Source organism: Arachis hypogaea, chromosome 11 (genome assembly GCF_003086295.3).
Source record: "Arachis hypogaea cultivar Tifrunner chromosome 11, arahy.Tifrunner.gnm2.J5K5, whole genome shotgun sequence".
Lineage (NCBI taxonomy): Eukaryota > Viridiplantae > Streptophyta > Magnoliopsida > Fabales > Fabaceae > Arachis > Arachis hypogaea.
In genome coordinates this window covers 62,832,077-62,847,696 of record NC_092046.1, presented here as the reverse complement: position 1 = coordinate 62,847,696, position 15,620 = coordinate 62,832,077, and the positions used below count along the sequence as shown (strand labels likewise).

Genomic DNA, 15,620 nt, shown 5'->3' with positions numbered 1-15,620 from the left:
CTCAACATCAATTTCAAGCTTCTTGGAGGGAGGTTCTATGACTGGAGGTTCCCATGGAGGTTTCGTATCTCCTAAGTCTTCAACCACTTCCTCTTCTTCAATAATTTTGGCTTTCTCCACTTGCTCTAATACAAAATCAAACTCCTCCTTGATGTCACTTAATGTAGAGTTGTCTTCAATGATGGAGCTTTCCTCTTGTTCAACCTTCACTAATTTGTCAACTACTTCATCTTCAAGGGTCTCTCCTACCTCCACCTTTTGGGCCTCCTCTTGCTTCTCTTGAAGTATGTGTGCGTAAAACCGATCCATTACGTCCCTAAGACAACCTCTTCGCTCTTGTTCCAGGTCAGTAGCATCATTGGGATCATGTTGTTCTTGGCTTGATGGATATGGGTATTCTTATATGGAGGGTGGTGGTGCACTAAAGCTTGAGGGTTGAATAGTGGAGGTAGAGGGTTAGTCCATGCGGGATATAAGATTTTGGAGTTTAGAGGTGAGACCAATGAGAGTAGAGATAAGTGTGGTTGGAAGCTTTCTTTGCCCTTGGTGAATAACACTAAAGGTATCATCTATGGGAGCTTGGGGTGGATAGGAGGGTTCATTTGTTGGGAGAAAGGGCTCATAATACGGAGGTGATTCTTCTTGACAAGGGTGTAGAGATGGTGTATATTGATGTGGTGGTTCTTGGGAGTAATTGTGTTGGAATGGGGGTGGTTCTAAGTATGGCTCATAAGGCTCTTGGTATGGTGGGTAAGGATTAGGGTCATACGGGAGTGTTTGGTGGAAAGGGGCTTGTGAGGATGGTGGTTCAAAATTATGTTGAGGAGGGGGTTCATAGGCGTATGGTGGTGGTTGTTGATAATCAAAAGGGTGCTCACCATAGCCGTTATCTTGGTATGCTTCTTGGAATGGCTCTTGGTCATAGTATGTTGGTGGAGGTTGTTGCCAAGAAGGTTGATCAAATCCTTGTGGCTCCTTCCATCTTTGATTGTCCTAACCTTGATGCATATTCTCATTATAGCTTCCATTCCCTACAACATAATTTGAACTAAACTCATAGCCAAAGGGGTGAGAATTCATAGTAGCTAAAGAAAATAAAAATAAAAACTAGTAAAAATAAGCAACTAAGTCCTAAACTAATAAAAACTAGCAAACAAGCTAAAAGCAAATATTTACAATAACCAATAATAAGGCACACGTTTGCAATTCTCCGACAACGGCACCATTTTTATGAACAGATTTTTGCTAGTAAAGAATTTTACAATAAATTCTCGTTGCTAGTATAGTTTCTAAACCAACAATAATCCTTTCATACAAAAAATTGTTTGTCACTAAAGCAAACCCAATAAAATAAAACCGAAGTATTTAAACCTTGGGTCGTCTCTCAAGAAATTGCAGGGAGGTGTAGTTATTATTGGTTATGGGATTTTATCTTTTTAGGTTTTTGAAATAAGGAACAAGGAAGCAAAATGGCAAGAAAGTAAATTAATAACTAGAAAAGCTCTTGGCAAGGTATGAGAACTAGACGTCCTATCCTAGTTATCCTTATCAATTGTGATGAGAATTGTTCATTGCTACCAACTCAGTTAACCTCTAACTATGAAGGAAAGTCAAGTGGATGAATCAATTTGATTCCTCAAGTCCTAGTCAACTCCTAAGGAAAGACTAGATTTAAAGGGATCCAAATATACTAGCAACTTTCAATTATCAATCAACAAAGGAGTTTGATAACTCAAGTGTCTCTAATTACTCAACCAAAGCTAAGAGGAGAAAAATCTAACTTAAAATCCTCCCAAGCATTTTATCAAACACTTGGAAGGCACAACATAAAAACATAGAAAAGCAATAAGAGATAATAAATTCCAAACAACCAATTCATCAATAACATAAATTGAAAAAAATAATCATAAATATAAAATACCTCAAATTGCATTAAATAGGAAATCAAATCTAACATAAGAATTCATAAACCAAATTGGAGAATAAATAAATCAACAAGAGAAATAAGTAAACTAAAGGACTAGAACAAATAAGAGTAGAAGAAAACTAAATTAAACTGAGGTAGAAATCCAAAATTGAGAAGAGGTAGACTAAGAATCCTAAAACCTAGAGAGAGGAGAGGCTCTCCTCTCTCTCTAGAAAACTACATCTTAAACCTAAAAATTTATGTGAATGAAAGTTGTGTCTATAAATGAATGAATAATTCCCCCATTCTGTGTTCTCGGGCTTGGAACTAGGCCAAAAAGAAGCCCAGAAATTGCTCTCAGCGCTTTCTGCAATTTCTGCACGTGGCGCATGTCACGCGTACGCATAGGTCACGCGTGCACGTCATTTGGCGAAATTCCTTATCATGCGTACGCATCAGTCACGCATACTGATGAGCGGATATTTTATACGCTTTTTGGGGTTAATTTCATATAGTTTTGAGTATGTTTTAGTTAGTTTTTAGTCTATTTTCAATAGTTTTTAGGAAAAATTCATATTTCTGGACTTTACTATGAGTTGTGTATTTTTCTGTAATTTCAGGTATTTTTCTGGCTGAAATTGAAGGAGCTGAGCAAAAATCTAATTCAGGCTGAAAAAGGACTGCTGATGCTGTTGGATTCTGACCTCCCTGCACTCAAAGTGGATTTTCTGGAGCTACAGAACTCGAAATGGCATTCTTTTAATTGCGTTGGAAAGTAGACATCCAGGGCTTTCCAGCAATATATAATAGTTTATACTTTGCACAAGGATAGATGACGTAAACTGGTGTTCAACGCCAGTTCTCTGCCCAATTCTGGCGTCCAGCGCCAGAAAAGGATCAAAAGCTGGAGTTGAACGCCCAAACTGGCACAAAAACTGGCGTTCAACTCCACAAATGGCCTCTGCACGTGGATTGCTTAATTCTCAGCCCCAGCACACACCAAGTGGGCCCCAGAAGTGGGCCTCTGCATCATCCATCATAGTTTACTCATTTTTTGTAAACCTAGGCTACCAGTTTAGTATTTAAACAACTTTTAGAGACTTATTTTGTATCTCGTGACATTTTAGATCTAAACTTTGTATTCTCTGACGGCATGAGTCTCTAAACCCCATTGTTGGGGGTGAGGAGCTCTGCTGTGTCTCAATGAATTAATGCAAGTATTTCTGTTTTTCATTCAAACACGCTTGTTCCTATCTAAGATGTTCATTCGCGCTTAACTGTGATGGAGGTGATGATCTGTGACACTCATCACCTTCCTCAAATCATGAACGTGTGCCTGACAACCACCTCCGTTCTATATACGATTGAATGAGTATCTCTTAGATTCCTTAATCAGAATCTCCGTGGTATAAGCTAGAATTGATGGCGGCATTCATGAGAATCCGAAAAGTCTAAACCTTGTCTGTGGTATTCCGAGTAGGATTCAAGGATTGAATGACTGTGACGAGCTTCAAACTCCTGAAGGCTGGGCGTTAGTGACAGACGCAAAAGGATAGTAAATCCTATTCCAACCGGATCGAGAACCAACCGGTGATTAGCCGTGCTGTGACAGAGCGCGTGAGCGTAGTTTTCACTGGAAGGATGGAAGGTAGCCATTGACAACGGTGATCCACCAACACACAGCTTGCCATAGGAGGACGTGCGTGCGTGAACAAGAAGACAGAGGAAAGCAGAGATTCAGAAGACAAAGCATCTCCAAAACTCCAACATATTCTCCATTACTGCATAACAAGTAACCTGTAATCCATGCTCTATTGTTTATTTGCAATTCAACTGATAAACATAATTGACTTCCTGACTAAGATTTACAAGATAACCATAGATTGCTTCAAACCAACAATCTCCGTGGGATTCGACCCTTACTCACATGAGGTATTACTTGGACGACCCAGTGCACTTGCTGGTCAGTGGTACGAGTTGTGAAAAGTGTGATTCACAATTCGTGCACCAAGTTTTTGGCACCGTTGCCGGGGATTGTTCGTGTTTGAACAACTGATGGATTATTTTGTTGCTTAGATTAGGAAAATTTTTCTTTTTGGTTTAGAGTCTCTTATTATTGTTCTTGGTTAAAAATATCCTTCTTTAAAACAAGTGTTACATTTACTGCCCAATTGGCTAGAGCGTTAGTCTAAGCCCGTGGCAGTTTGGTACACTCTTTTTAAAACCTTTTTCATAAATAATATTTTCTCTATTAAATTTTGTGCCAAACTTTAAGTTTGGTGTTTTCTTGTTGATTTTTCTGTGTTTTTCGAAAATTTATTTTGGTTTTCTAAAAATTTTAAGTTTGGTGTTCTTGAGTTTTCCTTGTGACTTGATCTTAAAATTTTTAAGTTTGGTGTTCCTTGGTGTTTTTCCCTCCAAAATTTTCGAAAATAAGGAGCATTAGATCTAAAAAAAATTTTAAATCTTGTGCCATCTTATTGTTTTTCTCCTTCCTCTTAAAAATCAAAAATATCCTTTCTCTCTATTTTGAAAACAATTTTTTGAAATATACCTTTAAAAATTCATATTTTTATTTCAAAATTTAAAACCTTTTTCAAAAATCATCATATCTTTTTTTTAAAATCTCATAACCACTTTCTCTCTCCTCACTTTTTCGAAAATCTTTTACTCATTTTTATTTATTCTATTTTGATTTATTTTATTTTCGAAATAAATTAATAAATAAATAAATAAAAATATTTTTTCTATCTTACATCATCTCCCTTTCTCCATCATGGATCTAAGCGGAAATGAACAGTCTAGGAGGACTCTGGGGTCATATTCTAACCCCTCTACTGCTTCATATGGGAGTAGCATCTGCATACCCTCCATTGGAGTCAATAGCTTTGAGTTGAATCCTCAGCTCATTATCATGGTGCAGCAAAATTGCCAGTATTCCGGTCTTCCACAGGAAGAACCTACAGAGTTTCTGGCACAGTTTCTACAGATTGCTGACACAGTACATGATAAGGAAATAGATCAGGATGTCTACAGACTATTACTGTTTCCATTTGCTGTAAAAGATCAAGCTAAGAGGTGGTTAAATAACCAACCTAAGGCCAGCATAAGGACATGGAAACAGCTGACAGAAAAATTCCTGAATTAATATTTCCCTCCAAAAAGGATGACACAGCTAAGGCTGGACATCCAAGGCTTTAAACAAGGAGATAATGAATCTCTTTATGATGCCTGGGAGAGATACAGAGAGATGCTACGAAAATGCCCCTCTGAAATGTTTTCAGAGTGGGTTCAGTTAGACATCTTCTACTATGGGCTTGCAGAAGGAGCTCAGATGTCTCTAGATTACTCAGCTGGTGGATCTATCCACATGAGAAAGACAATTGAAGAGGCTCAAGAGCTCATTGATACAGTTGCCAGGAATCAGCATCTGTACCTAAGCAGCAACCCTTCCATGAATGAAGAGGTTAAAACAGTAACTGCTGAACTCAGTCCTGTAAAACAAGCTGCTGAATTCAATCAGCAATTGGATTTTCTAACAAAGAAGCTAGCCGAATTTAAGGACAGGTTACAAGAGACAAGGATAGCTAATATACATATGGACGAACAGTTTAAGCAAACAAAGCAGCAGCTATCAAGGCAAATAGCAGAAGAATGCCAAGCAGTTCAATTAAGAAGTAGGAAAACGTTAAATACCCCACCTCAAGGCATCAAAAAGTCAAGAAATGAGCAACCCACCAAAGATTCACCTGAGGACAGTAAGAGCCCAGGGAAGAATAATTCTGGTGCTAAAACGCCAGAAAATTGGTGGAAGGCTGGCGCTGAACGCCCAGACCATGCCCACAACTGGCGTTCAATGCCAGAAACAAGGCAGGATTGGCGTTCAACGCCAGAAATGGGCAAGAATCTGGTGTTGAACGCCCAAATAGGGCAGGATCCAGCATTGAACGCCCAAAATGGGCACATTTCTGGCGTTCAAGCGCCAGGAACAGACAGTGAGCTGGCGTCTAACGTCACTCCAGCTTCTAACTCTGGAACTCAATTGCCAGTGAGGGATCAGACACACACAAATGCTGATAACAATCCCTCTAAAAAGGCTTCTTCAACCACTTCTGTAGGCGATAAACCTGCAGCAACTAAGGTTGAAGAACATAAAGCCAAGATACCTTATCCTCAAAAACTCCGGAAAGAGGAGCAGGATAAGCAATTTGCTCGCTTTGCAGATTATCTCAGGACTCTTGAAATAAAGATTCCATTTGCAGAAGCACTTGAGCAAATACCTTCTTATGCCAAGTTCATTAAAGAGATCTTGAGTCATAAGAAGGATTGGAGAGAAACAGAAAGAGTTCTCCTCACTGAAGAATGCAGTGCAGTCATTCTAAAAAGCTTTCCTGAAAAGCTTAAAGACCCGGGTAGTTTTCTGATACCATGCATACTAGAAGGTAATTGCACCAAGACAGCTTTATGCAATCTTGGGGCAAGCATCAACCTAATACCTGCATCCACTATCAGGAAGCTTGGCTTAACTGAAGAAGTTAAACCAACCCGGATATGTCTCCAACTTGCTGATGGTTCCACTAAATACCCATCAGGCATGATTGAGGACATGATTGTCAGAGTTGGGCTATTCGCCTTTTCCACTGACTTTGTTGTGCTGGAAATGGAGGAGCACAAGAGTGCTACTCTCATTCTAGGAAGACCCTTCCTAGCAACTGGACGATCCCTTATTGACGTCCAACAGGGGGAAATAACCCTGAGAGTCAATGATGATGAGTTCAAGTTGAACGCTGTCAAAGCCATGCAGCATCCAGACACATCAACAGACTGCATGAAAGTTGATCTTATTGATTCCTTGGTAGAAGAGATCAACATGGCTGAGAGTCTCGAATCAGAGTTGGAAGACATATTTAAAGATGTTCAGCCTGATTTGGAGGATTCAGAGGACATGAAAGAGCCTCTGAAATTTCTTCTGAAAGAGGAAAAACCTCCTAAACCTGAGCTCAAGCCACTACCACATCCTTGAAATATGCATTTCTGGGAGAAGGTGACACTTTTCCAGTGATCATAAGCTCTGCTTTAAATTCACAGGAAGAGGAAGCACTTATTCAAGTGCTAAGGACACACAAGACAGCTCTTGGGTGGTCCATAGGTGACCTTAAGGGCATAAGCCCAGCTAGATGCATGCACAAAATCCTATTGGAGGATAATGCCAAACCAGTGGTTCAACCACAGAGGCGGTTAAATCCAGCCATGTAGGAAGTGGTGCAGAAAGAGGTCACCAAATTACTGGAGGCTGGGATTATTTATCCTATTTCTGATAGCCCCTGGGTGAGCCCTGTTCAAGTCGTCCCAAAAAAGGGAGGCATGACAGTGATTCATAATGAAAAAAATGAACTGGTTCCTACAAGAACAGTTACAGGGTGGCGCATATGTATTGACTACAGAAGGCTCAATACAGCCACCAGAAAGGATCATTTTCCTTTACCATTCATAGACCAGATGCTAGAAAGACTAGCAGGTCATGATTATTACTGCTTTTTGGATGGCTACTCAGGCTATAACCAGATTGCAGTAGATCCCCAGGATCAAGAGAAAACAGCATTCACATGTCCATCTGGAGTGTTTGCTTATAGAAGGATGCCATTTGGGCTATGTAATGCGCCTGCAACCTTCCAGAGATGCATGCTCTCTATTTTCTCTGATATGGTGGAAAAATTTCTGGAAGTCTTCATGGATGACTTCTCAGTATATGGAGACTCATTCAGCTCCTGTCTTGATCACCTGAAACTTGTTCTGAAAAGATGCCAAGAGACTAACCTAGTTTTAAACTGGGAAAAGTGTCACTTCATGGTGACTGAAGGAATTGTTCTTGGGCATAAAATTTCAAACAAGGGAATAGAGGTGGATCAAGCAAAAATAAAGGTAATTGAAAAATTACCACCACCTGCCAATGTTAAGGCAATCAGAAGCTTTCTGGGGCATGCAGGATTCTATAGGAGGTTTATAAAGGATTTTTCAAAAATTGCAAAACCTCTAAGCAATTTGCTAGCTGCTGACACGCCATTTGTGTTTGACACAGAGTGCCTGCAGGCGTTTGAAACGCTGAAAGCTAAGCTGGTCACAGCACCAGTCATTTCTGCACCAGACTGGACGTTACCATTTGAGCTAATGTGTGATGCCAGTGATCATGCTATTGGTGCAGTATTGGGACAGAGGCATGACAAGCTTCTGCATGTCATTTATTATGCCAGTCGCGTTGTAAATGATGCCCAGAAAAATTACACAACCACAGAAAAAGAATTACTTACAGTGGTTTACGCCATTAACAAGTTCAGATCATACTTAGTAGGATCAAAAGTGATTGTGTATACTGACCATGCTGCTCTTAAATATCTACTCACAAAGCAGGATTCAAAACCCAGGCTCATCAGATGGGTATTGCTTCTGCAAGAGTTTGATATAGAAATAAGAGACAGAAAAGGGACAGAGAACCAAGTGGCTGATCATCTGTCCCGGATAAAGCCAGTGGAAGGGACGTCCCCCCCTTCTCTGGAGATCTCTGAGACGTTTCCTGATGAGCATTTATTCGCCATTCAGGAAGCACCATGGTTTGCCGATATTGCAAACTATAAAGCTGCAAGGTTCATACCCAAGGAGTACAACAGGATACAAAAGAAGAAATTAATTACTGATGCAAAGTACTACTTGTGGGATGAACCTTATCTCTTTAAGAGATGTGCAGACGGAATTATCCGTAGGTGTGTGCCTAGAGAAGAAGCACAGAGGATCCTGTGGCATTGCCACGGATCTCAATATGGAGGCCATTTCGGAGGTGAGCGAACAGCCACCAAGGTCCTCCAATGTGGCTTCTATTGGCCCACACTCTATAAAGATTCCCGAGAGTTTGTACGTAATTGTGACAGTTGCCAAAGAGTTGGTAATCTGCCTCATGGTTATGCCATGCCTCAACAAGGAATCTTGGAAATTGAGTTGTTTGACGTATGGGGAATTGACTTCATGGGACCTTTTCCACCATCATATTCAAACACTTATATTCTGGTGGCAGTTGACTATGTATCAAAATGGGTTGAGGCTATTGCCACACCCACCAATGATACTAAAACAGTGCTGAAGTTCCTCCAGAAACATATCTTTAGCAGGTTTGGTGTCCCTAAAGTGTTAATCAGTGATGGGGGCACTCACTTCTGCAATAAACAGCTTTACTCTGCCATGGTTCGGTATGGAATTCGCCACAAGGTGGCCACTCCATATCATCCACAAACCAATGGGCAAGCTGAAGTCTCTAATAGAGAATTAAAGAGAATCCTAGAACGGACAGTAAATACCCGTAGAAAGGATTGGGCACGGAGCTTGGATGATGCTCTGTGGGCTTACAGAACAGCATTCAAGACCCCTATAGGGACCTCTCCATACCAACTCGTGTATGGTAAGGCATGCCACCTACCCGTGGAACTGGAACATAAGGCCTACTGGGCAACCAGGTTCCTAAACTTTGATGCCAAATTAGCAGGAAAAAAACGATTGCTCCAGCTAAATGAGCTAGAGGAATTCAGATTCACAGCTTTCGAAAATGCCAAGCTTTATAAAGAAAAATAAAAAAAATGGCATGACAGAAAGCTGTCATCTAGAATCTTTGAACCAGGATAGAAGGTCCTGTTGTTTAACTCTAGACTCAGGCTATTCCCCGGGAAACTGAAATCCCGGTGGAGGGGACCATACGTGATTACAAGTGTGTCACCATATGGTTATGTGGAGCTCCAAGATATTGATTCTGATAAGAAGTTCATTGTCAATGGACAGAGAATCAAGCATTATCTTGAAGGCAACATCGAGCAAGAATGCTCAAAGCTGAAGCTAGATTAAAAGCTCAGCAAGGTCTAGCTAAAGATAATAAAAAAGCGCTTGCTGGGAGGCAACCCAGCCATGGGGCAACAATCCTCTAAGCATTTTGCCCTATTTCTATTTTTATTTTTATTTGTTTATATAGAGTTCATTGACAACAAGGTAAATAATCATTTACAGAAGACCTCGGCACACAAAACAGAGAAAAAGATCTCACTGGCAAGAAAACGCCAGTAAAAGAGCATTTTGGACGTTCAACGCCCAAAATGGGCATCCACTGGGCGCTGAACGCCAGTGATGGTAGCAGCTGGGCGTTCAACGCCAGAAAGGGGCACCCACTGGGCGTTGAACGCCAGTAATGGCAGCAGCTGGGCGTTGAACGCCCAGGAGAGCAGCAATTGGGCGCTGAACGCCCAAAACAGGCAGTGTTTGGGCGTTCAAACGCCAGGACATCAGGGAGGAGCCAATTTCATTTTTCCCACACGTATTTCCATTTTAATTTCAAATTTTATGCTTCAATGCATGATTTTTACATGAACATGTCAAGAACCCTGATTTCTAAAATCCTTAATTTCTAAAAATCCATCTTTCCAAATTCAATCCAACTCTTTTCAAATCTTTTCTAAAAACAAATCTATCTTTTTCACTCAAAAATCTTTTCAACTAACCCATATCTTTTTCAAATCTCCATATTATCTTTTTCAAAATTCAGATTTATCTTTTTCAAAAATCTATCATATCTTTTCAAAATTAAACTATATCTTCTATCTTATCTTTTCCAATTTTTCGAAAACCCACCCCCATCCCTTTAAATTTGGGTTCGGCCTCCCCCCTCCTCCATCAACAATTGCACCTAGCTCTCCTTCTATCCCTCTCTCTTCTTGTCACGCGTACGCATAGGTCACGCGTGCGCGTCATTTGGCGAAATTCCTTATCATGCGTACGCATCAGTCATGCATACTGATGAGCGGATATTTTATACGCTTTTTGGGGTTAATTTCATATAGTTTTGAGTATGTTTTAGTTAGTTTTTAGTCTATTTTTATTAGCTTTTAGGAAAAATTCATATTTCTGGAATTTACTATGAGTTGTGTGTTTTTCTATAATTTCAGGTATTTTTCTGGCTGAAATTGAAGGAGCTGAGCAAAAATCTGATTCAAGCTGAAAAAGGACTGCTGATGCTGTTGGATTCTGACCTCCCTGCACTCAAAGTGGATTTTCTGGAGCTACAGAACTCGAAATGGCATGCTTCTAATTGCGTTGGAAAGTAGACATCCAGGGCTTTCCAGCAATATATAATAGTCCATACTTTGCACAAGGATAGATGACGTAAACTGGCGTTCAACGCCAGTTCTCTGCCCAATTCTGGCGTCCAGCGCCAAAAAAGGATCAAAAGCTGGAGTTGAACGCCCAAACTGGCACAAAAACTGGCGTTCAACTCCACAAATGGCCTCTGCACGTGGATTGCTTAATTCTCAGCCCCAGCACACACCAAGTGGGCCCCAGAAGTGGGCCTCTGCATCATCCATCATAGTTTACTCATTTTTTGTAAACCTAGGCTACCAGTTTAGTATTTAAACAACTTTTAGAGACTTATTTTGTATCTCGTGACATTTTAGATCTAAACTTTGTATTCTCTGACGGCATGAGTCTCTAAACCCCATTGTTGGGGGTGAGGAGCTCTGCTGTGTCTCAATGAATTAATGCAAGTATTTCTGTTTTCCATTCAAACACGCTTGTTCCTATCTAAGATGTTCATTTGCGCTTAACTGTGATGGAGGTGATGATCTGTGACACTCATCACCTTCCTCAAATCATGAACGTGTGCCTGACAACCACCTCCATTCTATATACGATTGAATGAGTATCTCTTAGATTCCTTAATCAGAATCTCCGTGGTATAAGCTAGAATTGATGGCGGCATTCATGAGAATCCGGAAAGTCTAAACCTTGTCTGTGGTATTCCGAGTAGGATTCAAGGATTGAATGACTGTGACGAGCTTCAAACTCCTGAAGGCTGGGCGTTAGTGACAGACGCAAAAGGATAGTAAATCCTATTCCAACCGGATCGAGAACCAACCGGTGATTAGCCGTGCTGTGACAGAGCGCGTGAGCGTAGTTTTCACTGGAAGGATGGAAGGTAGCCATTGACAATGGTGATCCACCAACACACAGCTTGCCATAGGAGGACGTGCGTGCGTGAACAAGAAGACAAAGGAAAGCAGAGATTCAGAAGACAAAGCATCTCCAAAACTCCAACATATTCTCCATTACTGCATAACAAGTAACCTGTAATCCATGCTCTATTGTTTATTTGCAATTCAACTGATAAACATAATTGACTTCCTGACTAAGATTTACAAGATAACCATAGATTGCTTCAAACCAACAATCTCCGTGGGATTCGACCCTTACTCACGTGAGGTATTACTTGGATGACCCAGTGCACTTGCTGGTCAGTGGTACGAGTTGTGAAAAGTGTGATTCACAATTCGTGCCCCACATACGCTTCGCTTGTCTTCTGCACTAGGCACGCGTGCGCGTCGCTGCCAGCTTCTCAAAACTTTATTTTCTCGCATTCCTTCCACTTTTGCACGTTTCCTTTCCATCCTCTAAGCTATTCCTGCCCTATAAAGCTTGAAAATACTTAACACACAGATCACGGCGTCGAATGGTAATAAAGGGTAATTAAATTTGACAGTTTAAAGGCCTAGGAAACATGTTTTCAACTATATCACAGAATTAGGAAGGATTTGTAAAACCATGCAAATTATATGAATAAGTGAGCAAAGAATTGATAAAAATCACTCAAATTAGCACAAGATAAACTATAAAATAGTGGTTTATCAGATAGCAATGATAGAACCCCAGGTAGCAGCGATGGCGGCGATGAAATCTGAGGTAGTGACGGAGACCCAACACGAGACAGCAGTGATGGTGGTGATGGAACCTGAGGCAACGACAATGACCTAACATGAGGCAGTAGCAACGGCGACCCATAAGGCAGCAGCGACGCTGATGGAACCCCTGGCAGCAATAATGGCATTACAAGGGAGAGGAGAGGAAGAACCAAGGTGCGAGAGAAGGAGAGAGGAGGGGGCGATGTTATAGAAGTGAGGGGGAAGAGTTTCTGAATTTGAATTTCATTCAATTTTATCTTGGATTTACTAGTGGATATATCCGACGGTAAGGTGTTGTTCGCTGTCCAAAATGACAAGTTTCACTAACTCATATTATCGTTGAAAATTTTCGACGGTAAATTCGACTGTAAAATTGGCTCTTATAAAGTAAATTTTTGCGCACCTTATTACCGTCGGAATTAGGGACTAATTGTAGAATCCGATGGTAAGTTTTTTTGGGAATCAATTTTTCCTCGTAACAGTCGGAAAAACTGCCGCTAAATTCACCGGTAATGTTTGTTGATAAATCCGACGGTGTTCGACGTTTTTCTTGTAGTAAATTAAATTATTTATTATGTTATATAGGAACATTATATTATTTAATGGGTCAAAAGTAAAATTCAATTAGTTAATTCAGATTTTGTTTGTAATTCAAATAAGAATCACTCAAGTCTTCCTTGACACGATCAACTGGTTCGCCAAAGGGAATCAGTCTTGCCGCTATCGGGATGCATGCGGGTTCGATGACAACCCACAACCACCACCAATGTCACGAATTGCAGTGTCCTACTCCATCACATGCTGCGGCATTAGCCTCGCATGTACATCGAATATGATGTCACATGCTGATCAACTTCAACCCAAAATGTCCTATTCCTAAATCCTCCACTCGAGAGTGCTGATAAAAATTTGTATGCAACTCTCCCAACCTCACTAGAACCTAGTACACCCATACTAGTCAATATGAGATTCTTCAATGCGTCCAATGAATCAAGACGGTAAGTGCACAATATCACAGGTGAATCACACTCAAATGTCACTCTCCCCTAACCACTTCTAGTTATTCCATTCGGATGTACCACAAAAAAAGAACTAATTACTAGCCATGTGTATGGAGAATAAAGAGAGGAGAAATACAAATTAGTGGAATTGGTGTAGTGTAATGAGTCAAGAACCTCCTTATATGTTGTATTTTGTCAGTATATCTAGGGTACTGAGATACCTAGATATAAATATACGTATCCTGGGTACTGAGTTACCTAGTTATGCATAAACATGTATCTAGGATACTAAGACACCTAGATATGACAATACACATATCACAGTACTAAGTATCTGGTTTCTGAACAAATGTATAGTTTGTAGGTATCTCAGGTGCAATCGATTTATTTATTTTAGACAATATTACTTATTCTGACTACTAAGTCACTAGATTGTGTTTTTTATGAGTTTGTTCCTCAATATCCGAGATATGTAACACATATTTAAATTAGTAAATATTTTATCAATTACATATTTTGGTAAATAATAAGTTTATTTAATTTAAATATAAAAAGCCTTTTTTATCCACGTACTACTTTGCATTTTTTTGCTTTTTCAGATTCTGATTGGGATTCGGACATAGATGATCGCAGATCTACATATGGATACTATATCTACCTTGATTCGAATCTCATTGTTTGTGTTGAAAAATAAAAGAACAAGGCACACACTGACGAAGAATATATAAAATGAAGAGGAATGTATTGAATGTATTTGTTGTGTTGTTTTTTATGAAATGATTATATATGTATTTATACTTCTCTTTAACATCTAAACTTAACACATCCTAATAAATAAATAGTTTAAATAAAAACTAAATATAGACAACCCATTTAAATAGTGGTTTCTGTCAATTCTTAAATTCTCATTATCAAGTTTATTTTTAACATTTTTCCTTAAACTTGATAATTTTTCCGACTCTAATCATAATCCTTAACTTTTGAAAAGCAATATATTTCAGAGTTTTTGTGAAAATATCTGCAACTTGATCAAGTGATTTCACATACTCAACCTCCACATGCATGTTCTCAATACATTGTCGAATGAAATGATACTTTGGTTCTATGTGCTTGCTTCTGTCATGAAATATTGGATTCTTTGCTAGGGCAGTCGCTAACTTATTGTCCATCATGATCTTGGTGGATTTAGCTTGCTCCAAATGAAGTTCTTTCAGTAGTATCTTCAGCCAAATTACATGACATGCACAGGTAGTGGCAGCAACATATTTAGCTTCACAAGTTGAAAGAGTGACTATAGGTTGTTTCTTTGAACACCAAGAAATTGCATTATTTCCTAGAAAGAAAATAAATCCAGTAGTACTCTTACTGTCATCAATATCCCTAGCATAATCAGTATCGCAATAGCCCATTAATTTGAATTTATCTGAAGCTGAATAAAACATGCCATACTCAAGAGTGCCTCTAAGATAGCGAAGAATTCTCTTGGCTGCCTTCATATGGGTTTCTGCTGGATTCTCCATGTAACGACTAACTAACCCAACTGAAAATAAAATGTCAGGTATGGTACAGGTCAAATACCTTAAACTCCCCACGAGACTTCTGAATAATGTTTAATCAACTTTTCTTACACCTTCTTCCTCTTTGGAAAGTTTAACTCCACACTCCATAAGTGTATTGGTAAGATTGCAGTCCAGCATGTTGAGTTTCTTCAATAGCTCTCTTGCATAAACCTCTTGTGAGATGAAAATTCCATCCTCCATTTGTTTAACTTCAATACCCAGATAATAAGACATTAGTCCCATATCACTCATCTCAAATTCTTGAGCCATTACCTTCTTAAATTCTTCAAACATTATTTGATTGTTTCCTGTGCATATAAGATCATCCACATAGACATAAACAAATAACAAATTTCCTCTTTCCTCTTTCCTCTTTCACATAGAGTGCATA

General features: G+C 39.6%; 1 protein-coding gene across 1 annotated transcript; it reads right to left on the bottom strand.

The window, feature by feature from the left end:
• Window positions 1-14,593: 14,593 nt before the first annotated feature.
• Window positions 14,594-15,190, bottom strand: LOC140176129 (secreted RxLR effector protein 161-like). Its single transcript, XM_072206013.1, has one exon. The coding sequence runs from the start codon at window positions 15,188-15,190 to the stop codon at window positions 14,594-14,596; it is 597 nt and encodes a 198-aa protein (XP_072062114.1).
• Window positions 15,191-15,620: the final 430 nt, after the last annotated feature.